This window comes from Loxodonta africana, chromosome 4 (assembly GCF_030014295.1).
Source record: "Loxodonta africana isolate mLoxAfr1 chromosome 4, mLoxAfr1.hap2, whole genome shotgun sequence".
NCBI lineage: Eukaryota > Metazoa > Chordata > Mammalia > Proboscidea > Elephantidae > Loxodonta > Loxodonta africana.
This window is the reverse complement of record NC_087345.1, coordinates 138685310-138707321: the sequence shown is the minus strand read 5'-3', so window position 1 is coordinate 138707321 and position 22012 is coordinate 138685310. Positions and strand designations below refer to the sequence as shown.

The 22012-nt window shown below is 48.1% G+C and overlaps 1 protein-coding gene across 6 annotated transcripts in view; it reads left to right on the top strand.

The window, feature by feature from the left end:
• Positions 1–19823, top strand: part of SLC6A12 (solute carrier family 6 member 12) — a 38165-nt gene extending 18342 nt beyond the window's left edge. For 5 of the 6 annotated variants that reach the window (XM_064284748.1, XM_064284747.1, XM_064284750.1 and 2 more), the window contains 12 exons: positions 1239–1379; positions 2379–2466; positions 3619–3751; positions 5041–5175; positions 8601–8704; positions 8974–9098; positions 9698–9810; positions 10348–10485; positions 11553–11655; positions 13837–13937; positions 14419–14589; positions 16051–19821. In XM_064284748.1, the coding sequence (XP_064140818.1) occupies positions 1239–1379; positions 2379–2466; positions 3619–3751; positions 5041–5175; positions 8601–8704; positions 8974–9098; positions 9698–9810; positions 10348–10485; positions 11553–11655; positions 13837–13937; positions 14419–14589; positions 16051–16194 (1496 nt within the window). In that variant the 3' untranslated portion in view covers positions 16195–19821. Of the gene's footprint in view, positions 1–1238; positions 1380–2378; positions 2467–3618; positions 3752–5040; positions 5176–8600; positions 8705–8973; positions 9099–9697; positions 9811–10347; positions 10486–11552; positions 11656–13836; positions 13938–14418; positions 14590–16050 lie in introns of all 6 variants that reach the window. The other variant, XM_064284752.1, reaches the window with a different exon arrangement.
• Positions 19824–22012: the final 2189 nt, after the last annotated feature.

The window sequence follows — 22012 nt, the reverse complement described above, 5'->3', positions numbered from 1 at the left end:
TTGCTCCTTTTTCTCCTGGCGAGATGTCATTCGATGCTGAATCAGGCTCCTTTCTTGTCAGCAGGGACCACATCCTCCTCCTGGTTGGTTTCGTCTTGGTTTTTTTTCTGTTATACTACTGATTCCTTCCAATTTATCCCTACTCACTCCTTTATTCTTTCTGGCCCTTTTTATCATACAAGTAATGATGTTGTTGTTGTCAGGTGCTATTGAGTCGGCTTTGACTCATAACCACCCTGTGTGCAACAGAACAAAACACTGCCTGGTCCTAGGCCATCCTCACAATAGTTGCTGTGTTTGAACCCAGTGTTGCAGCAACTGTGTCAATTTATCTCCTTGAGGGTCTTCCTCTTTTTCACTGACCCTCTCTACCTTATCAAGCATGATACCCTTCTCCAAGGACTGCTCCCACCTGATAATACGTCCAAAGTATGTGAGACGAAGCCCTGCCATCCTTGCTTCTAAGAAGCACTCTGGCTGTACTTCTTCCAAGACAGATTTGTTTGTTCTTCTGAAAGTTCACGGTATATTCGGTATTCTTTGCCAACACCATAATTCAAAGGCATCAATTCCTCTTAGGTCTTCTCATTTATTGTCTAACTTTTGCATGCATATGAGGCGATTGAAAATACCATGGCTTGGATCAGGTGCACCTCAGTCCTCAAAGTGACATCTTTGCTTTTTAACACTTTAAAGAGGTCTTTTGCAGCAGATTTGCCCAATGCAATACGTCGTTTGATGTCTTGACTATTGCTTCCATGGGCATTGATTGTAGATCCAAGTAAAATGATATCCTTGACAGCTTCAATCTTTTCTCCATATTACATTTTCTCATGTATTACAAGTAATACATGATTGTGATAGAAAAACTAGAAAATACAGATAGGCAAAGAGAAGAAGAACTTTAAAAATCCACTGGAATTTCATCACTTAGACAACCACTGTTAACTTCCTGGTGAATATGTAATATCCTTCCAGAGTTTTTCTCATGAAAAAAAAAATGCATGCAAATGTGTATTATAAAAAAGGAATAATATATAAAATAATATTCCGTAACCTGTTCTTACTTAGAAACATGCTGTGAATGGCTTCTCACACCAGTAAATAAACACTTGTGGTTCTCTTTGTGTAGCACCCAACACCCTCCCAGGCCACTTCTGTGTGACTTTCGTTGTTGTTACCACTAACACTGATCGCTTGTCTCTCCTCCTCCACCCCCCCCCGCCATCCTTCGGAAGGCATTGGTCTGGCGTCTGTGGTCATTGAATCCTATTTGAACATCTACTACATCATTATCCTTGCCTGGGCCCTTTTCTACCTGTTCAGCTCCTTCACCTCTGAGCTGCCCTGGACGACCTGCACCAATTCCTGGAATACAGGTATCCGTTGTTTCAGCCCCGTGGGGCTCGGCCTATGGTGGCTGGCAATGACAAAACAATGAAGGAGCACACAACAGAACTTGCCCCAAAGCCAAACTATGTGGGCTCTGGTGCCAGCTTTGCTGGCTGACTTTTCTGTGGGGCCTGAGACCAGCCACTAGCAGGAGGTGGTTGTGAAACCCAGTGGAACTGTGAATGTGTTACACAGCCACTCATTCATTCATTTAACAAATGTTTACTGAGCACTTACTACGTGCCAAGTGCTGTGCTGGAGATCCAAGGGTAAGCAAGGGCAACATGGGCCCTACCCTGACGGAGCGTACAGTCTAGTGGTAGAAATAGACAAATAGGCCAAACAATTACAAATTGTGATGAGTTCAAGAAATGAGAATGCAGTAATTATAAAACAATGGGAGGGAGAAATAATTTAGATAGGTTGTGGGAGATGGCTGCTCAGGGAAGGTGCTATATGAGGGCTGAAGGATGGATGAGAAGGCGCTCGCTATGTGAACAGCATTCCAGGCAGGGGAAGAGCAGGCACAAAGCCTTAGTCACTTGTCTGTAGGATAGAGAGACAGGGATGGATGGGAAATTAGGCCAGTGTCTAGCAATCTGCGAGGGGGCGATTGGATCTGAGGTTTGAATTGTGTCAGAGGCTGGATGGGTGGTCAGAAGAGCAGCCAGGTTAGGGCGACCAAGAGCAGTGCAAGCCACATGGGAGGTGAGGCTGGTTGCATGAACTCCTGAAGCTGCCAACTCCGGATACTCTGGAAAGTGGGGGCTCTAAAGGAAGCTCCTGTGGGTAAGTGTGAGGGTACAGGTAGACTTGTGTGAGAGTACAGGTGGATGTGTGGGTGTGGGTGGATGTGAAGGTATAAGGAGTTGTGTGGGATATGGGGGATGTGGAAACCACCAGGTTGCAAGACCAGAGGGTTGGGGGCCACTAGGATGGCCTTGCTCCTAGCCAATACACGCCTTGCTTCATCTTGTCCCTGACAGAGCACTGCATGGACTTTCTGAACCACTCAGGAGCCAGCACAATGACACCCTCTGAGAATTTCACCTCGCCTGTCATGGAATTCTGGGAGTAAGTGCTGGGCCTGGTTGCCAAATACCAGGGTGCCCGAAACAGAAGGACTGTGGATGTCTGAGCCCTGGGACTTGGGGTGCAAGTTTAAGATTTTTTATGCATGCTTTTCAGCACCTACCCACCACCCACGCCCATGCCCACATATATCACTGAGGGGTGAGTGAACACTCACATATCCACTCCCACTTCCTACACTTAGACTCACACATTTATCCATCCATGTCCACTTACATTCATTCTCACAGGTGTCTACCCTCACCCTAATATCCACCCCATCCCACACTTATCCACCCACATCCACCTCATCTACCCATAAATGTCCAGTGGTGTTCAGAAATCAGCCTGTACAGGCTCAAGAGAGCCAATTATGCATATTTCTTCCCAGCTCTGTGCTCAGTGATATCATGTTGGTAGCTTGAACTCAGCCAAAGTGGGAGTATTTACACTACAGAAATTGGCAAACTTTATACTCACACACCCCCCACATGACCACTTACACCTTCGTATCCGCCCACACTCACACATGTCTACCTGTATTGTCACACAAGTCTACCTGTATCCTTACACTTACCTAAAACCCACACACATTCACCTGCATTGACACATGTCTACTACACCTTCCCTTCCACACCCACCCATATACATGTGTCCACCTACACTCACATACATACACCCTCAGAGGTACCCACCCACAAACATGCCCATCTACAGTCTTACACACACACATTTCTATTGCCTCCATACATATCTTTAGATACTAACACACATTCAACCTCCCTATTTGATGCCCATGTATTTGCTTATCAACCTGCACATGTAAATATCCATTCTCCATACATTCATTCATACATTCCCACCACCCTCATCTTCTCTTTCTTTATCTCTCTGTGCAACAGAGAAATCTGAATGAGTTAGAAAGACAAATTACCTGTGGGATTACTGTGATTTGGTCTTCTAACAGCCAGGAGCGTTCAGACCACAGGCGGGAACATGGCATAGCCACGGGGGAGGTGAGGTAGGGATGGGGGAAAGGAAAGCCATGGAGTATGAGATCTGTGGGGTCAGCTCTAAAAATAAGGTGACCTGGTAACCAAGGCAAGCTGTCCTCTTTAGCCTCTCACTGGTTACTCAGTTTTTTCAACCCCTTAGGAGACGGGTCCTGGGTATCACCTCGGGCATCCACGATCTGGGGGCCCTGCGCTGGGAGCTGGCCCTCTGCCTCCTGCTCGCCTGGGTCATCTGCTACTTCTGCATCTGGAAGGGGGTCAAGTCCACGGGCAAGGTGAGGTATTCTGGCTCCTCGTAAGCTTTCTGTGGCCCCCAGAGTCCATGGCAACATTTGCAGAGTCCCTCTGGAGAACTGAAAAAGAGAGCAGTCTGGGGAGACATACAGTGAGGACCAGGGAGTCATGAAGGGCAGAGTTTAGCTCAATACAAGGAAGTGCTTTCTTCTCAATGTGACTTTTAAAAACCTATTTACATAAGTAGTATACAGAGCAAATGATAAACATAAAAGTCACACACATTCCTACTTGTCAGAGCTGATCATTGTACAAGCCATCTGCGTGGCGGCACGTCAAATCTGTCATCCCTGTTAATTTTTGCTGTATTGTCTTCTAGTTTCTTTGATATATGTGTCTGTCTGTCTATATCTGAATCTGTATCTGTATACACATCAAGACCATTTTTAGTACAAACTACCAAACAGAACTGTCTTTGAGGTAGCGAGTTCCCTGTCATTGAAGGGATTCTCACCAAGGATAGACAACAGTTGGCTTGTTTGGTATAGAGAGAATTCAGATTTGAACATTGTTTCCAACCAGGCAATCTGAGACTGATGCTTCTTACTTTTGAAAGCCGGGGATGGGCAGGGTGCTGACTTCTGTGATTAGCCATACATCTAGGGTGTCCCTGCAGCAGCCTCTCCCTTCCCTGGATTGTGCTAATAATAATAGTAACACTCACAATAAAAATAGTGATAGTAATAATAATAACAACAGATAGTGCTTCTAACTCCGGTAAGGACAGAGGCAGAGTGGGACACCCTTCCTGTGCCCAGGAGGCCAGGGCACCCGTGTTTGCCAGAGTTCAGGCTGCTGCTGCTCCCCAAGCCCTAAGCCTGGAAAAGTACTGTCTGAATTTCCCCACAGATCACAGTACCAATGTGGTTACCCTCGGGGAAGTCCCACCCTCACTGTGGCCATGGGGAGCACGGCCAGGGTAAGAGATTAAGGCAGACCAGGCTCTAGATTTAAAAATAGGCTTTGAAATGTTATGGACTGGCAACTCATACCCTTCCCTGTCCTTCCTTCTCCTCCCGCCTCCCCTGCTGATGAGTATCTCATACTTGGCTCTGCTGGGGAGCATGAGACCCACTGGAATGTGTAAAGGAAGGTGTGGAAAGTTTCACGTGCCCACCCCCTCTCAGCGTCTCTGAGATGTTGGATGCCCTGAGCTAGGTGTGACTCATGCTGCCTGAGGAGGGGTGACAGGATGACGGCGGGAGACTCCCCGTCAGCTCCTGGCTGCTGTGCCCCCACCAGGAGTGACCTTGGCTGGCTTCCTCCCCAGGTTGTTTATTTCACGGCCACGTTTCCTTACCTGATGCTGATTATCCTACTGATCCGAGCTATCACCCTTCCCGGAGCCTATCAGGGCATCGTCTATTATCTGAAGCCAGATTTGTTTCGCCTCAAGGACCCCCAGGTTGGTACTGTGCCAGGGATCGTTTCCCCAGATGTCTTCTGCCCAAAACCAGACCCAGACTTTTTGGAACTCTTTTATTGCTTTTCTCTTGGTTTAAAAGCAATAGATGCCCACTGTAGGAAAATTAGATAACATAGAAGAACATTGTGAAAAAGGAACTAAAAATCTCTTATAATCACATCACTCAGATATAATCCCTGTCAGAACTTCAGTATCTTTCCTTCCAACTTTTTTTCCAGGTGGTGTGTGTGCATTTTAACATAGTTGAGATAATCACATATAGAGAGATACAGAGTTTTGTATCCTTTTTTCACTTAAATATTACCCTAAGCATTTTCTATGTTATTAAGTTTATTTGTAAACATCAGGTTTAACACTTGCATAATATTTCTTCTATTCATCATTCATTCTTTCCACAAAAATGGATCAAGGACCCCTTAAGTGCCAGGTATTGTTCTAGTGGAAGTCTCTGGGTGGTCCAAACTGTTAACCTGCTTGGCTGCTAACCAAAATATTGGTGGTTCAAGTCCACTCGGAGGTCCCTCAGGTCTACCCAGAGGTGCGTCAGCCATTGGAAAACCTATGGAGCACAGTTCTACTCCGACACACATGGGGTCACCATGAGTTGGCATCAACTCCATGGCAACTGGTAAATGTACTATTCTAGTGCCAGAGGTGGGGGAGTGAACAAAATAGACCCCGGGGCTTGCCCTCTTGGAGCTTACACCGTAGTGGATGTGTTATCCTGTAATTTCCCCCTGTTCTTGGACATTTAGGTGGTGTATGTCTTTCCACTATTGTAAATACAGCTGCAACGAACATCTTGTACATGTCTTTGACCACATCTCTGATTATTTCCTGGTGGTAGTTAGATCTGGAGTTACTAAGTCCAAGAGCGTGCACAGTTTCACGTTCTTGATATGTACTGACTTTCGAGAAATGTAGACTTTCATCATCAGTGTTTGAGAGGATACCTTTCTTTCTGCAGGAGCCCCGGTGGCTTAGTGGTTAAGTGTTCAGCAGTTAACCAAAAGGACCAGCTGCTCCTTGGAAACCCTATGGGGCAATTCTACTCTGCCATATAGGGTCGTTATGAGTCAGAATCAACTCCATGATAATGCGTTTTTTTTTTTTTTTTCTGCAAGGCCCTTGCTAGATTCAATTATAATTTATTTTAATCTTTGATAATGGAATAGGCCAAAGTGGTATCATTTTGTTATTTTAATTCTATTGTTTTGACTCCTGGTGAGGTTGGGCATTTTCCCATAGATTTATGGACCAGTTGTATTTCCTTTTCTAGGACTTCACTGATCACATTCTTTGTTCTTTTGGAGTTGTTGTGCTTTTTTCCCTGTATTTTAATGAAGTCGCCTCTTAGCCCCCAGGTCCTAGCTGCCTGCGGTACACTGTGCTAGTTGGATGAGTGGTGGTGACTGTCTTAGCTTGCCCTGCAGACAGATCTTGGACACCTCTGGGTGCCTGTATTTGGTGCTTACTAAATGTTTACAAGGAGCCTTGGTGGCACAGTGGTTAAGCGCTCAGCTGTAAACCGAAAGGTTGGCGATTGGAACCCATCAGCCACCCTGTGGGAGAAAAGGCCTGGAGATTTACTCCCATAAAGATTATAGCCTAGGAAACCCTATGGGGCAGTTCTACTCTGTCATATAGGGTCACTATGAGTTGGAATCGACTCCATGGCACACAACGAGGGCCGGATTAAGGCACGTGAGGGCCCTAAACACTGATAATCTGTGGTGTCCCCTCCTCTGTTTACTCACTCATTTGGATGGGATATGTGAGTTTTATATATATATAAATATTAAACGCACTGCCGTCAAGTCAATTCTGACTCATAGCGACCATATATATATATATATATATACATATATACATATATACATATATACATATATACACATATATGTGTGTGTATATATATATGTGCATGGGACCCTGGTGGCACAGTTGTTAAGTGTTTGGATGCTAACCAAAAGGTCAGCAGTTCGAATCTACCAGCCGCTCCTTGAAAACCTTGTGGAGCAATTCTAGTCTATCCTGTAGGGTTATTATGAGTCCGAATTGACTTGACAGCAACGGGTTTAGTTCTTGGTTTATTTATATATATATATATATATATATATATATATATGCATGTGTGTGTGTGTCTTAGCTATCCACGATGTAACGTCTTTTTAAATGCGACTATTTTTTATGATATTAGCAATTGAACACAAAAGTGGCGTATGCCATTTTAGAGGAATGAGATGAACTGGATTATAAAATTTTTAGTGGGCGAAAGCAGCAAGAGTTAAGCTGAACAGTCCACCTCCACCTCTAGTTTATTAGAAAGAAATAGTATTCTCCCAAGAGACTCACCAAGATAGGGAGTTTCAATTACACAGGAGGGGACTGTAGGAGACAGATGTCAATGAAGGTGTTGAAGTGGTGGGGGCCTTGTGCATGGACACCCTCGTGACCCTGCATGAAGTTTATTTCCAGCCAGCACATTCTCACACAGTGGAGCTGGTATCAATTTCATTTAATGCCTTGACAGTTCCTTTCCACTGCGGCACTTGTTTTTCCCTGTGTCTTGTTTGCTTGGCATCTGTGGGTCTTTGCTTGGGACAACTGTTGCCCATTTTGTTGATTCCCGAAGCACGTGCTTACCTTGCTTATTGGGTAATCCATCCCTGCACACAATAACAACAAAAACAAAAACAAAAACAAAGTGGCTTCAGGAGTCCCTGGGTGGTGCAAATGTTTAATGTGCTTGGCTGCTAACAGAAAAAGCTCGAGATTCAAGTCCACCCACATGTACCTGGGAAGAAAGGCCTGGTGATCTACTTCCAAAACATCAGCCATTAGACACCCTGTGGAGGACAGTTCTACTCTGACACACATCGGGTCACCACAAGGCAGAATCTGCTCGACTCAACTCAATGGGTGACTGGTTAACTGCCTACAGAAACAAAGTTAAGGGGTGAGCTGTTGCTGGGCGGCCTACAGGCTGGCCTCCAGGGTGAGGGAGCCATGAGGACACAGCCCCATGTCACTGAGGCCCTGATCTGAGCCCCCACACTGACCATAGAGCCACAGTTTCCTCATCTGCTAAATGAGCGTGTTGACATCTGCCTGTCTCCCTCACAGCAAAGTTATAGGGACTACCTAATGAAATAGACTTGTATTGATTAGGTCTCTTTTGATTGTAAGTGATCTCCTTCTTGTGAGGTCACTGTCTAGGCAGGAGTATGACAAGTTAATGGGGAGTTGGGGTATAGGCGTGAAGCCATAAGGGAACCCCAAGGGGACCAGGTCGGTACTGTGGAGTGATGTGTCCGAATCTCTGTTCACCCCTTCCCTGGGGCTCCAGGCCTCTGTGGGCTCTCTTTCACCTTCTTGTTACCATTTCTTGGGGTCTTATGTAGGTGTGGATGGATGCTGGTACCCAGATCTTCTTTTCCTTTGCTATCTGCCAAGGGTGCCTGACAGCCCTGGGCAGCTACAACAAGTACCACAACAACTGCTACAGGTAAGAGCTGGGCAGCTGGGGTGGGAGGGGTGAACCTGGCCTCTATGATCTAAGCAGGAAGTCACAAGTTGTGTCAAACTTTCATCATCTATTTCTTCCCATTCAATCTCCCATTTCTTTTTTGTGCTTCTCCTTTTACCTTCCCCCCATCTCTCTTTACCCTCTTACTGTCTTTTGGCCTCTTCTCCTGTGATTGATTTCTTTCTCTTTTCCTCTTTTCTCTTTTTCCCTTCTTTTCCGTTTTATCTACTTGCACCCCACCTCCACAGGGACTGCATCGCTCTCTGCTTCCTCAACAGTGGCACCAGCTTTGTGGCGGGATTTGTCGTCTTCTCCATCCTGGGCTTTATGTCTCAGGAGCAGGGGGTGCCCATTTCTGAAGTGGCTGAGTCAGGTAGGTGCCACCTTGCTGTCTGGAACCTTGGGAGGGAGGAGGGAGGAGAACTTAAGTCCTTCCTACAGGAAGGCAGGAGGCCCAGAAGGTGGGTAATTGAACCTTCTAGTATGGGCCCTGTGGCATAGTGGTTAAGTGCTATGGCTGCTAACCAAAAAGTTGGCAGTTCGAATCTACCAGGCACTCCTTGGAAGCTCTATGAGGCAGTTCTACTGTGTCCTATAGGGTCGCTCTGAGTCAGAATCAACTCAATAGCAATGGTTTTTTTGTTGTTGTTGTTTAGCATGGGAGCCATGTCTGGCACCAAACAGGGGCTCCATGAATGTGGGAGGGAGTGAGGAGAGAAGGGAGAGCAGGATGGATGACTGACAGCTCTGTGCACAGATGCATGGATAGGTAGATGAAGAGATAAACCAATAGTATGTTCCCCAGAACCTGGGAAGAGCAGGATAATGGATGGAATCCCTATGACCTCTTGAATCCTACACACATACACACACAGACACACACGCACACACACAGAGTGTTTGCGGGGGAGGGCTCTTACCTGAGGGCAGGAGTGCCCTGGAGCTCACCTGATTGTGCTGTGTGCCTGGCAGGTCCTGGTCTGGCCTTCATTGCGTTCCCCAAGGCTGTGACTATGATGCCCTTATCCCAACTCTGGTCTTGTCTTTTCTTCATCATGCTCATATTCCTAGGGCTGGACAGCCAGGTACGTCACCTTGCCCCACCTGCTCTATCCTATACCTGCCCTGGTGACCCTCTTGCCAGTGTCTGCATTTCCTGGCATTACTTCCTTTTCCATTCCATTTTCCCTGTTTGTTAGTTCCAAGGTCCTCTTTGCTGTCCAGGCTATTCTTGGGGTTGGTTGGATGACCCCAGGCCTCGAGACCCTCTTCTGGGGGGAGCTACTACCTTTGCTTCTACAGTCTTGACCCTTCCCCATGTACCGATGCCCCTCCCAAAGTCTTCACCAGCCTCCTTCCATGCCTTCCGCTGCTCGGCTCAAGCCAACCCTGACCCGGCACCCTCTGTCACCCCTTGGTGACAGAACATTATCTCCTCTGCAGTCACTGTGAAGATGTGGCCACTAGTGGTCTGGCCTCACACCAGACCTTCTCCCCCCACCCCCAGTTTCGGCCCTCTGTGCCCTCCCTGCACTCCTGTGCATCAGTAGGTGAATCTGAGTGAGAAGGGGCGAACACTTGTCCTCACATCCCTCTTACCCCCCCGCCCCTCCTGCCCACAGTTTGTCTGTGTGGAGTGCCTGGTGACGGCCTCCGTGGACATGTTCCCCAGGCAGCTCCGGAAAAGCGGGCGGCGAGAGCTCCTCATCCTGGGCATTGCGGTGGCGTGCTACCTGATGGGGCTCTTCCTAGTCACTGAGGTGAGCTGCTGGGTGGCCTGCAGATGGTCTCCAGGGTGAGGGAGCCATGGGGACAGGACCCCACATCACTGTGGCTCTGACCTGAGCCCTGACACTGACCCACAAAGCTACGGTTTCCTCATCTGCTAAATGGGCATGTTGACATCTGCCTGTCTCCCTCACAGCAAGGTTGTAGGGACCACCCAATGAAATAGACCTGCATTAATTAGATCTTTTTTGATTGTAAGTGACAGAAACGAAATGCAAGTTGGCTTAATCAGAAAGGGGAATTTACTGGGCCAGGTAACTGAAAAGCCTAGAGATATTTTGGTTTCAGGCGTGATTGGATCCAGTTGCTCCAATGACTTAGTCAGGAATGCTCCTCTCTATCTTCTTTCTTTCCTCTGGGAACTTCGTTCTTGGGCAGGTTTGCCTCCTGCGGTAGAGAAGGCTGATACAGTACCAAGCCTACTTCTGCCATGTAACCAACCCCACAGGAAAGAGAAGGCCTTTTCTCAAGAGCTCAGGCAAGTGTCAGGCCTGGAGCAGGGACATAAAAGAAACACATTGAGAGTGAGGTGGTGCCAATTTCCAAGAGACGAGATGCTGGGCACGCAGAACAATCCGTGCACCACAGCCCCCGATTTCCATGCAGGCGTCAGAAACTGTTGACATGATGCTGAATGAAGGGCCTGGGGGCAAGGACAGGCCTTTTAGAGGCAAGAAATGGGCTGCTTCACATATACCCATGTTACAATAAAACCTGCGAAAGCTGGAATCTGTGTAAGGTGGAAACTTGTCAGAGAAGGGAAACGCAAATATTTTCCACTAAAACGAGCAATAGAAAAGTGGTAAGACTGTACCCTGTGAAAGGCGGAAAACTTATGAGACCTGGAAAGACAAGGCAGTTCCATCGAGTTTGGGCTCTCACAGATTTCACTGTATATTCAGAACTGTAGAAGTTACCATTCATTCATGGGCTGGGCAGGACGGCACTCCAGTGGGTGTTTTGCCATCTCCTGAGGGTGGGAGCGTGTCCTCTGCCCCCGCTGGCCAAGGCCTCAGCTTCCCCCTCTCCCCGTCCACAGGGCGGGATGTACATCTTCCAGCTGTTTGATTACTACGCTTCCAGTGGCATGTGCCTGCTCTTCCTGGCGGTGTTTGAGGTGATCTGCATCAGCTGGGTGTATGGTAAGTGGGGTGGGAAAGCAGGATGAGGGGGTGGAGGGGGTGGGAGAAGAACCTCTGAGGCCCAGCAAGTGGCAGGATTTTTCAGGATGAGAGGTGGGTGCCCTGCCCTCTGGTATCTTCGTATTGCTGTTTTGGGTCTCGCTGCTGGGAATTTTGTCTATCGCTGGGAACGGCAGGTAGAATGCTGTAATGATCAAATGATCAAAGTTGGGATAGCGAAAAACTGATTTCCTTGACTAAGGGTGATAATAAGATGCGAAAGGCCCTTCATCAGTGAGAAGCTTGATCAGAGGGGATCTTCAGGACTCCTTAGTCTGGTCCTCTACAAGTTCCCACATCCCCTTTCCAACAACTAGGTTATCCCTCACACTTTGAATACCTCCACTGACAGGAAGTTCATTCCTGCGGTTTTGAGGTAGCCTTTTCCATTGTCACTGTCATGCATTTCTTTCTTATACTGAGCTGAACCAGCACTTCCACCAACATCAGATCTACAGCCTTGTCACCTTTGGTGCTGAATAACCAATCACTGATGCTTGAGATCCCTGGTGGCACAGTGGTTAAGAGCTCGGCTGCTAACCATAAGGTCGGCAGCTCAAATCTACCAGGCGCTCCTTGGAAACCCTGTGGGGCAGTTTCCTCTGTCCTGTAGGGTCACTATGAGTCGGAATCGACTTGACAGCAGTGGATTTTTGGTTTGGTGCTGAATGCCATAATATCTGTGATATTATTATGCCTGATAACAGTAAAACCAGTCACCGTTGAGTCGACTCCGACTCGTGGCCACCCCATATGTGTCAGAGTAGAACTATGCTCCATAAGGTTTTCAGTGGCTGATTTTTCAAAAGTACCTCACCAGGCCTTTCTTCCTAGATACTGCTGGGTGGACTGGAACCTCCAACCTTTTGTTTCGCAACCGAGCACACTAACTATTTGCACCGCCCAGGGACTTCCTTGATAATGACAGAGGGGGAGAAACCTTTATTTACTGAGCGTCTACTACGTGTCAAGCACTGTGCTGGTTGTGTCGCAAGCCATTTCACAATCCACACAACAGGCCTTTACAGGGAGGAGAATGAGGCTCAGAGAGGTTAGGTCACTTTCCTAAGCTCACACAGCTAGTAAGTGGAGGAGCTGTCATTGTCCCCCAGGTCTGTCTGGCTCCACTGCACCAAGGTAGGAGAACACAATGCCAATGTCACAAGGAGCAAGGCAGAGAGGATAAGTGGGTACCACGTCACAGGGCTCAGGAGAAGCCATGAACAGGAATCTTCTTATTTGGCGTCCTTTCCCTTCCTTGAAGATGTCTCCTACCTTCTCCCTTCAAGCATCTGATGCCTTTCTGATTCCCCCTACTCTTTTTGAAAGCTTCTTCTTAGAGAGGATCTGATAAACTCAATCACAGTAAGGTGTATGTGTCTGATAAGCCTTAAGGTGTTATACAGGTACTCACTCAGCAGTAGCTGGGTTTTAACTGAGGCTGAATTAGAAGAAAGGAGTGACTCTCTAATGGTGGGATTTCATGCACCAGTGACCAGTGGGAAGGTATTTGGTGGGGGTAAGAGGGGCCTTCGAAGCGTCTTTACTACTTAGAATGCTGGCTCTGCCTGGAATTAGAGCAAATGTGGAAACCTAAGGACATTAAACAAAACAAAACCTGCCAATGTTTTTATGAACACAAATCAATTCTCTTACCACACTTCGTTGGAAACTCAGAGGTGGTTCTTCTGGAGCCTAGAATCGAGACCTTTGTTCCATTCCCAGTAGCTTTCTAGCCGTGTTTGAGCTAAGTGTGATATGTTTAAGTAGTGAGACCCTCACTGCTTTGCTGTCTTGACTTGAAACTGAATCTCTGCTGTACAGATAAACAATGAGCATTTGTGTAGCTTTAGAATCTTATTTTTTATTCACACCACTTCTCTGTGTTTGGGGCAGTTGTGGTCTTATCGTTAGACAGGGAGACAGGAAGTCTTACAGGAGGGACACAGGGCTCAATGGTGGCCCCATTCCCTCCCACTCCCTACCCTGTGGCTGGGGTGCCAGGGATCCATTTCAGTCATTGTGCCCTGTTCCAGTTTCCCATTGCAGAATTGGGGGTGTGGGGAAGAGTCCAAAGCCATATGAATCCTTCCCAAATACCCGTGAAGCTGTTCTCACCCTCCTCCCCCCTTGCCTTGTCAGGGGCAGACCGTTTCTACGACAACATTGAGGACATGATTGGCTACCGGCCATGGCCTGCAGTGAAGATCTCCTGGCTCTACCTGACCCCTGGACTTTGCCTGGTATGTGCCCATCCACCTATGCCTCCATTCCCTCCTGCCTCCAGAAGATTCAGTGAGGTGCAGGAAAGGATGCCTGTATTATGGGACTGGTCTCTTCCCTCTTCTGGGCTTGTCCTGCCGGTCTCCTCTGGGGCCATCTAATCCATCTGTTTGCTTTACTATCATTATCATTTATTCTGGTTCCTGCTCCATTCCCTTCTCACAGTACCTCATCCCATCTGCCTGAGTTCCCAATTATTGGTCTCTTCCTGTCTGTCTTCGTTAAGCTCTCCCCTTCCACCCCCTTCCTTTATATCTCCTCCTGTCTCCATCCTTGACGTGAGTGATACCTTGGCCCGTGATTTACAATGGCTTTTGTCAATCCATCTTATAGATGTACCACAGTGTATTTAACTTGTCCTCTGTCACTGGATATTAAGTAATTCAGGAGAGGGTGTTACAGATCTTTATCTCATCCACATCTACCCCTTCTCCATTCCAGGCCACATTCCTCTTCTCCTTGAGCAAATACACACCTCTCAAATACAACAACATCTACGTGTACCCCTCTTGGGGATACTTCATTGGCTGGTTCTTGGCTCTCTCCTCCATGGTCTGTGTCCCAGTCTTCATCCTCATCGCCCTCCTGAAGACCCAGGGCTCCTTCAAGAAGGTAGGTGGCTAGGAGAGGTGACTACTGAGAAAGGTTGGACTTGGGGCAAGACCCACAGCTGGGGCCCAGGGAGCAAACACATACTCTGAGTGTGGGGCAGCCCTTTGGTCTCATGGACTCTTAAAGGAGAATTGTCTTGACGACATGGCCAATGGCTTTGTTTTTAGGAAGGTTCAAAATCCTAGTGTCTCAGACCTTCAGAACTAGAAGGGACCCACCAGATTATCTGGGCAGGCTAAACAGATTAACATGTCAAAGGGTTAAGGGGAAAACTAAATTACAAACAAGAACATCAAGGACCCAGACATGTATCACTTGCTCTTGGGAGACTGATAACCAACCATTATAGTTTATCCTATATTCAGGCTCCTGACTTCTTATCTTAACCCTGGTTTGTAAACCACATGCAAAGGGTTCCCTGTTCAAAGTTTGGAACATTCCTTCTTGGAAGGAGCTATAGCCAGCACCCCATAAAGACATTATATCTGTAGAATCTGTCTGGCCACAAGTAACAGAAAACCCAATCTATAATGGTTTAAGCAAATAGGTTTTTCTTCCCCCTCCCCCCTCATATATCAAGAAGGCCAGAGATGGGGACTGCTGCCATTTAGTTCAGATGCTTATAGAGGTCATCAAGAACTAGACTCTTCCTATATTTCTGCACCTCCAACCCTGAGTATGTTGGCTTTTCACCATCATGCTTATCACCTCCTGGTTACAAGATAGCTGTCATCATTCCAGTAATCACATTTGTATTCAAAGCAGGAAAAGGAGGCTGGGTGGGGGGGTGGCACCAGACATATCTTCCCTTTTGTCATAAAAGCTTTCCTGAGAGTCTCTAGCAGAATTCTGTTTATGTCTCATTGCCCAGGAGAAGCTGGGAAAAGTGAAAGTTCAGACTTTGCAGCCTCTGTCGTGGAAGGTAACGAGGGAGAAGGGAGTTGAGAATGGATCGTGCATTGATTAAGTGGCAATGTCTGCTACATACCCATTTGAATAATAACAACAACAACAGTAATGGTATTACTACTAATAACAAGAAAAATGATAGATAATTATAAAACATATAATAATGGTAATAGTAATAATAATAACAAAAATAGACACTGACTGAGCACTTACCCCATGTTAGGCACTGTTCTAAGTGTTTGACATAACTAATTTAATATTCACAACAAGGTACTATTATTATCCTCATTTTGCAGATGAGGGAATTGAGGCACAGAGGGGTTAAATGAATTGCCTAAGATCACACAGGTAGTCAGTAGCAGAACCAGGACTGAAACCTAGGCAGTTCATACTCTTAACTATATTATTTCTTCTTCTCTCTTAAAGTATTTATTCATGTATTCATTCATATTGTATCAAGCTGCCCCATGTTGGGCCCTGGGGATACAGATCTGGGGAGATGTCTTTGCCTCTTTGCCCATAGCACCCACTCACTGCCTCTTCTCCCCACAGCGCCTGCAACAGCTCATTGCCCCTGATCCGAGCCTGCCACAGCCCAAGCAACATCTGTATCTGGATGGTGGTGCCAGCCAGGACTGCAGGCCCTCCTCAACCAAGGAGGGCCTAATAGCTGGGGAGAAGGAGACCTACTTGTAGGATGTGGCCAGAGGTTGGATGGCTACTGAGCCAGGAACCTGGGTCAGGACTGCCATCCCTCCTCCATGAACAGCCCCACTTTCAGTGGACAGTCCTGCTGAAAACCTCCAGGATGCTTGTGGGCACCCCCCAGCCCAAGGCTGGACTCCTCTCCTCAGCTGGAGCAGCTTCTTCTGGTGGACCAAAGACACCACCACTTGCAAATGCCATGCTGTGAAGCAATTCCCTGTTGGAACACACCATCTTATTTATAAAGGAAGGTGGTTTTTTTGGAGTCCACCATTTGATTATACAACATTACACTGTGAGGGAACTCCCATTGTGGGGATGTTTCCTATTAAGCTTACTATATTTGTGCATTGGGAAGGTACCCCAACATACACCATGATTAATTCAGAGATCTCCATGGAATACACCATATTGGATGTGACAACTGAACACACCACATTGGATTCTCAAGTTCCTTTACAGTAGGCCATCTCTGTTGATGGAAGCCCTTCACTAGGCCTGATATTCTGAAGACTCCCTGAAAAAGGAGGTAGGGAAACAGCCAGGAGGCAAACCTTCACTTGCTGTGCTCAGCTTGTGTTGGAGGCAGTCGCTAAAGCCATCTAACTCTAGTTCCACACTTTGCTTCTTGCAGTGTTGTCATCAACTCTTAGAGCACTGGAATAGAGGAGACTTAGAGATAATTCCTAGACTTTACAAATACACGGCATACTTACCCCTACTCTTCATTCCTATGCCAGAGGCAGACATTGCTAATCAATCACAGATCCTTCCCCACTTCCCCATTCTTCCAAACACAGTGCTCCAGGTAGCTCCACTTGCTATCCCTGCTTCTAGGCCAAACCCCTCATTTTCAGGATGAGTAAATCAAGGACCAAAGAGACAAAGTGACTTTTTTCAAGTTCACAAATTTCATAGCGCCAGAGATGAGACTAAAACCTAGTCTCCTTCCTCTCTGGCCAGAATTCTTCCCATTACACCCTCCTGTTTCAGTTAACAAGCATGTATGGATTTCCTGCCACCGTGTGCTTCTTTCATTTGTTTCATTTCCATTCAGCTACTCTGACTTGGGGTGGGAGAGAGAGAGGTCCCCTCGGTGGATGGGTGAGTACCTCTCCATAGATTGGTGCCCCCATCTTGGTGTTTTTTCTCAACTAGCTCATACACCTCTGAGCAGGTTTCTATTCTGAACCCTTTTGTTTTTTCCACTTTCCATCTTTCCACCCCCAGTGGGTTCCTTGGAGCCTGTGAGAGCCTGGTCTCCACAGAGAGACACGTATATGTGTGGGGTTCTCTTCTTTGCTGCCACAATGCCGCCTTTCCTTCCTCAGCCGCTCCTGTTCCCCTTCTCCACATAATCCCTCCTATCCCTGCCCTCCTACCCAGTATACCAGATCCTTCCCTGGCTGGGGAAGGCTTCCTGGAGGAGGAAGGCAGGGTTTGGATATATTCAAGGTTCCTGTGTTTAGAAGAGAATGGAAGAGTGGGAGTGGGGTGGGAACCCCCTTTACGGGGGTTCTTCTTAACTTCAGGACAGTTTCCTGGAGCAGAACTTGGTGGTCTGAGCAGAAAGGAGGCTGTCTGAGGGGAATAGGGTCTAGATGTCATCCTAAAGCCATTGCCCAGCAGCTGAGGTAAAAATCTGTGATCTGGCCAGGGTGAGTCCTGTCGCCAATAGCCCCAAGGCCATCCTCAGCGCATCCACCATCCTGCTTCCAGATCTGTAGGGGGCTTTCAGCCTGTGAGAACAAGGACCTTGGCATACTGGGCACCAGCACAAGTTCAGACTCCTGGGTTCTCGAGGTCCCTTCTGCCTCCCTCTGGACTGCTCTGTGAACCTGTGCTCACCCTTCTTGAGCTAGTTAGTGGGTAAAGAAGGATGCCCAGGAAGAAGGGATGTTGAGAAACTGCTTCAGCCAGGCTGCTCTCACTTATGTGAGCAAGGGGAGGTGGGCATGGTGCTCTCTTCTGCCACCTGGTGGCAGGTCGGAGCAGTACTACATCCCCTGGCCCCACACCCTCAGACCTCCAGGGCAGACTACCAGCAGGAGGAAAGAGCCCTGACCCTCTGCACTCACCAGACAGACGAACAGGCTGAGGGAGGAAGGTATGGGCTCTCTCCTTCCATGTCTAAGATCTGGCCTTCTGGAAGTCAAGAACCTCCCACATCCTTCTCCCCATGCCCAGGTGGGGATGAGTGGTGGTGGAGGGCTCCCGGGGAGAGCCTGTGCTTGCTGTGGGGCAGCCTCAGCTGCAGGGGACACAAGGGCTGAGGCCTCTCTGGCTTCCCAGCTCTCTGCCACTTCCGCAGAGGTCACCATGCTTTCTAAGCCTTGGTACTTCCAGCCTGGAAGATAGCATTTTCCTTTTTTTTTTAATTGTACTTTATATGAGGGTTTACAGAACAAACTAGTTTCTCATCAGTTAGTACACACATTGTTCTATGACATTAGTTAACAACCCCACGACATGTCAACTCTCTCCCTTTTCAACCCTGGGTTTCCTTGTTACCAGCTTTCCTGTTCCCTCCTGCCTTCCAGTTCCTGCTCCAGGGCTGGTGAGCTTCTTTAGTCTTGTTTTGTTCCATGGGCCTGTTCAATCTTTGGCTGAAGTGTGAACCTCAGGAGTGGCCTCATTACTGAGCTGAAAGAGTGTCCGGGGGCCATACTCTGAGGGTTTCTCCAGTCTCTGTTAGGCCAGCAAGTTTGGTCTTTCTTTTAGAGTTAGAGTTTTCTTCTACATTTTTCTCCAGCTCTGTCCAGGACCCTCTGTTGTGATCTCTGTCAGAGCAGTCAGTGGTGGTAGCCGGGCACCATCTCGTTGTTCTGGACTCAGTCTGGTGGAGGCCGTGGTAGATGTGGTCCATTAGTCCTTTGGACTAACCTTTCCCTGGTATCTTTAGTTTTCTTCATTCTTCCTTCTTCCTGAAGGGGTGAGACCAGTGGAGTATTCTAGATGGCCACTCCCAGGCTTTTATGACCCCAAGACAGCATTTCCTATTGTAGGCCAGGTGGGCAGTTCTACACAAGGGTGGGCACAAGCTCTCTCCGGCTCATGGCCCCGAGTCTCACAGTCTCTGTAGCTGCTGTCTCTTCTCAGTCACCCATGGTCTCTCCCCTCTCCCCACACAAATCCACCTAGTACTCTCAGCCGCCCCAGATGCCCCTGGCTTTAAATTCACAGCCTGACTAAGAAGGTCTCTGATCTGGCACAGGGGACTGTTAGAGGCAGTCCTTCCCTCTAACCATGTCTTCATTCACTGGGACTCAGTATGGAGCCTCTAGGGCCAGTGAGTCCAAAGGGGTCTGGGTGGGAGGTGTTTGGGCCTGGAGGGAACAGGGAGGGGAAATGTACTTGAGGCCAACTTCACAGCTCATGGGAATCCATTCGTATTGGGTCCGCTACCTGTGCAAGGAGCAACAATTTTACTCTTTAATGTGCCCAGAGTGCTAATACAGGTATGTGTGTGCGCGCGTGTGTGTGTACACACGCATGTATGCATGGAATCCACGTGGGTGGTTTTGATTTGGTGTCTGTTTTCATCTCATCTCTTAGGCTATTTGAGTTTCAAACTGGTGACCAGAGGCCTAAGCTAGCAGATTTGATTTGTTTGGCCAGTAAGGTATTTAAAAAAATTTTTTTTGTTTTTCTCAGTGAATACCTTTAGGCACTCTCTAGTTTGCCACAGGCTCCACCACACCCTATTGCTCACACATTCATGTCTGAAGGCATTTGGATTCAAAACCTTTGCCCTGGCAGAAGAAGTGAGAATCTTTGGACAGAAGAGAGGGCCCAGAACCAGAATCCTTGCTTGAGCAGGAGGAGAAAACCAGAGGGCCATGGTCTCAGGAGTCCCAGTGCCTCAGGTGGCCACAGCACAGCCGCCAACTCTGGCTTGTCATGTGTGGACTTCCCACTTTGTAGACCTTCTGATGCTATTTATTAATACTGAATCAATTTCCCCTTCCACACAGACTCTTCTCTTTCAAAGCTAATTCTGAAAATGTCAGGCCACAGCAGACCCCGAATGACAGAGTGGACTCCAAAACCAAATAGACTGCAGTTGGATTTTCTGACGTTTGGGATCACTCCTGCCTCCCAGGATTGCTTAGCAATCATTCCCCCATCCCCTTATTTTAGGCAAAGGCATTTTATTTGGCAGTGGCACCCCTATCTGTAAGGCTAAGTCTGTCCCCTCCTTCCTGACACCTTGAGCTCCTCCTTGGGACTCCCCTCACACTCCCAGGCTGGGCTCCCAGCAGAGCTGGCTCTCTGTGGCTGCTGGTATGTTGGGGTCTGCTATTCCCTAACTGCTCACCTTTGTTCTCCCATAAGGCCCTTTTCCTGAGGCTGGGCCTGGTGTGAGGACCTGGCCTTGGACTCTCTCCCTCCCCATCTCACCCCAGAAGTACCTCTCACTGCCCAGCCCTGGAGGGAGGCCAGCATGCTAGTGTGGGTTGCCCTGCGCATGCACAAGCTAAGGTGTGCTCTAAGGTGTGTGTGGTTACCCCACCCCCAGGCTGGGAGGGCTCTGGGTGCTGAGGAGGGCCCTGAACTCCTGCCGAGATTGGAGCCACCAATCCCCTGTGAGTGGAATTGCCATGCATGTGGCTATAGCTATACGTGTTAGGTTAGAAAGGCAGCTGACCAGGAGAAATTGGTCCCCCACCGGGCCCTGCATTCCACGTTTAACAGTTTTCCGCACCCCACCCCATGCAGAGCCCCATAAAAGAGGCCAGGGTCTGGTTTGGGGCTTCCAGAAACTGTCCAAGCTTCACCTCCAGCTCCCCTCCCTAACCCATCTGTCAGGTTCAACCCAACCCCTCTGTTGCCCCTGTTGACAGGTGTCTCCTGTGCCCCTCAGTTCCTTCCCGGTGACACCCTGGGATGCCGTCTCTCAGTCCGGGGTCAGATCTCCCCCACTCCACCCCCAACTACCAGAACCCTGACTAAGGCCCAGCCTTAAGTGGGTCCCCCATGAGCCCCACCTGGAGACAACTTTTCCCTCTCACGCAGGACCCTTCCTGGTCAGTACTCACCACCTCTGGACATATCAAAATAGCATTCGAGTAAGGGCTGAGAACATGACCCTCCCCAGAGGGGAGGAGGAGACAGGCAGACTTCATGTCAAGCTGGGCTGGCTCTCCCAGGGAGAGAGAGAGAGAGAGAGAGAGAGTGTGTGTGTGTGTGTGTGTGTGTGTGTGCGCGTGTGTCAGCGAGAGAGAGAGTGAGCCACCCAGCTACCTGTCAGATAAGCCTTTAGCTGCCAAGGTGAGGGAACAGGACTATGGGAATGGCTTCTGGGGAAAGGAGAAAGGAACAGAATCGGGTATCAGATGGGAGGTGATAGGGACATAGATGAAGAGTCCGGGAGAAGAAGGTATGGAGTTTAGGAGGAAAGATCCAGGTCTGGGGTTTTGGCGGGTCTATCATAACCATGGAAACCCTGGTGGTGTAGTGGTTAAGTGCTACGGCTATTAACCAAAGGGTCAGCAGTTCAAATCCGCCAGGTGCTTCTCTTGGAAATTCTATGGGGCAGTTCTACTCTGTCCTGTAGGGTCACTATGAGTCAGAATCAACTCAACGGCACTGGGTTTGGTTTTTTGTTTTGGTTATCATAACCATGAACCCTAGTGGCACAATGGTTAAGAGGTATGATTGCTGAACAAAATGTCAGCAGTTCAAATCCATCAGCCATTCTTGGATACCCTATGGGGCAGTTCTACTCTATCCTCTAGGGTCGCTATGAGCTGGGATCAACTTGACAGCAACAGGTTTGGGCTTTATTTTTTATTTTTATCATAACCAC